At 43.3% G+C, this 2,703-nt stretch overlaps 1 protein-coding gene across 2 annotated transcripts in view; it reads left to right on the forward strand.

The window, feature by feature from the left end:
- Positions 1-542: 542 nt before the first annotated feature.
- DDX21 (DExD-box helicase 21) overlaps positions 543-2,703 on the forward strand; it is a 69,664-nt gene continuing 67,503 nt past the window's right edge. For both annotated transcript variants that reach the window (XM_019538510.1, XM_019538511.1), the window contains exon 1: positions 543-573. In XM_019538510.1, coding sequence (XP_019394055.1) covers positions 558-573 — 16 coding nt within the window. In that variant the 5' untranslated portion in view covers positions 543-557. The remainder of the gene's footprint in view (positions 574-2,703) is intronic.

Genomic DNA, 2,703 nt, shown 5'->3' on the forward strand with positions numbered 1-2,703 from the left:
CTACAGTACATACATCCCCTAAAATGTAAAAAGGGAAAGTAGAGATAAGTTGGTTGCTTCGGGTGTTGACTTGTTTTTTATTGTATCTCCAGTTCACATGAATCCCATTTCCCAATTCCAGTTTGTTCCTTTGGCAGAAATTCTTTGCTGTGTCATATCTGATATGAATGAAGCTCATATTGCTGTTACACAGGAAACCTTAATGGATCAACTGATGAAAAGTTATCCAGGTAACCTACTGCCAATGTTTCTTTATAGAAGCTAATACTTTAATTCTTGGCTTGATGACAGTGCATGTGCACATTCAGAACAACGCCCCCAAAGCTGGTGATATGGAACAGTAGTTCTCAACCTTTGGTACCTTACATACCACCTGCTGATTGACATGGCAAAAGTGTAACCAGAAGTCCCACTGTGGCACTTATGGTTTTGCTGCCGCAAGCTGAGTCCCACTTTTTCCTTGTGGACCATGGTCCAGGGCAAAGAAGCCTGTGCGGGGCCCCACTCCCTGTCCCCTGGTACACTGACGCCGGGGAGTGAAAGCCCCGGTGCACTGGATGCGGCAGGAGGGGCGGTGGCTGGAACTTCCAGCCTGAACAGGCAAAGATGCCTCCAACCCACCAGGCGGTTGCGGGGGGAGGACGGGACAATGGGCCAAACTCAAAACACGGCACCACATACCCCTTGCCTGTGTCTTGTGTATTCCCAGGGGTATGCATACATGGGTTGAGAAACACTGCCTGTTTAGAATCTCTCCTACAAAGTCTCACAAATCAATCAACTTGCAAACTTATAGTGTAAAACACTATGGTGGGGGTAGGCAGAATAGAGAAAATACGTATTTCTTTTAGCAAATTGCCCGGAATATATAAAACTCCTCCGCTATGGTGAAAGAGAACAGTTAGAAACTGAATGAAATATTCAGAGAAGCCAAAATATAGAAGTGTATAAATATGTTGGGGTCCTAATTGCAGAGTGAAATGCTTACAGTCATCCCCGGTGAAAGACCAAAACATGATATTTGACCTATTATGGGCATGGTATGGTGAAGAATCTGCATTCATGGTCTTCAGTCACAGATAAGAATGGGTTGAAATCCAGGTTTAATGGCCAAAATCTTCTTCCTTAAAAGGAGATTCCAAAACTACTCATTCTAAATCATTTTGCTCTTTGCACTTCAATGTTGCACTTCTGATGGGGGTATACCAATTTCCCCTGAAATCCCACAGGTATGAACATTTCATTAAGAGAAAGATCTCTAACGTTCTATTCTAGGATTCCAGAGTAGAAAGTTGCTTTGTTTTTGCTTTTGATCCTGACTGCTCCTCTACCCCCTGCTATGCCAGAACACAGAAACAGTCTGTTAAGCAGATCTTCATCTTGTTTCTGGTAATAAAAAAAATGAAAGGTTGATGCCACAAGTTGTGCTAGAGTACAACTAGGAATCTGGCATAATCTTAAAATGCATCATGAGAACTCCAGTAGAACTTTAGCTCAGATGGAAATGGCACTCTAAATCAGTGGCTATCCACCTCGATAGATACAAGGCACCCTCCCAAAACTTTTCAAAATTCAGGGGCACTTTATATAAAAACAGTATAAATATATTATGAATATTATAAATGTTATGATTACATTAATTAGAATGTTATTAATTGAATAGATAATTATATTCAGCCCATCGCTACCCTGGATGGAACTATTTCACATGCTATCCCCAGAGTCAGGGCAGGAAGCGGCTGTGGCAGGAGTACACGCTCTTGCTGCACAATCCCTCCTCAGTATCTCCCAGAAACAGAGGCATACAGGGCAGATGGAACTGTCCCATGTGCCTCTTTTCAGGAGCTGTTGGGAGCTAAATACCTCTGACTGGAGATAAATGCTGCTGTCCTGTGTGCTTCTGTTTTCAGGAGGCATGTCAGAGCTGAACTGGAAAGAGCCACAGCGAAGGCAGCATGCCTGCCCACATAATGTAACTCAGACAAGTGCAGCTTGTTCCTACATCAGCTTCTCAGTTTGGCTCCCAGGCACCTCCTGAAAAGAGGAGCGCAGAGCAGTTTCACCCCGTGATGATGATAACGATGACGACGACGACATTGCAGCACCTCTGGCAAGTTCTTATGGCACCCCAGGGTGCCTCAGCACCCTAGTTAAGAACTACTGTTCTAAATGCTGGTAGTAAAATGGTGCTAACTGGAACTTTTTCTCATGAAGTGGGACTGCAGAGATATGAAGATTTGTGAAAGCTGGCAATCTGTCTAGTTTTCATTAGCGTATCAGAGTCACTAGCTCATGATTTAAGAAGTTTTGATAGAAATGGATTGCAGCAAGCTAAATCTGTGTGGCAATTGTAACCAGGGTTTTTCTGCTTTGACAAACCAGTATCAGGTGTTTCAGAGGAAGATGTAAATATTGCTGTTATGAACCACTGTAGAATAGCCTGCCCAAAGTGAACGGCACCTGCCAATGGGTATTGGTTGGCTCATGCCATGAGCAAAGGAGGTCTTTCTTGTGTGATTATTTACATGTGTTATAAAAACTTAAATCATGTCCAAATATAATTGGAACATCCTCAGTTGCCTGTGTAAAATGTTAATCCATTAAAGATAGTTTCATAGTTTCTAGGGTCGGAAGGGACCTGAGTAGATCATCTAGTCCGACCCCCTGCCATGGCAGGAAAGAGTACTGGGGTCAAACGACCCC

The sequence above is a fragment of the Crocodylus porosus genome, unplaced genomic scaffold (assembly GCF_001723895.1).
Source record: "Crocodylus porosus isolate Cpor-Errol unplaced genomic scaffold, CroPor_comp1, whole genome shotgun sequence".
Lineage (NCBI taxonomy): Eukaryota > Metazoa > Chordata > Crocodylia > Crocodylidae > Crocodylus > Crocodylus porosus.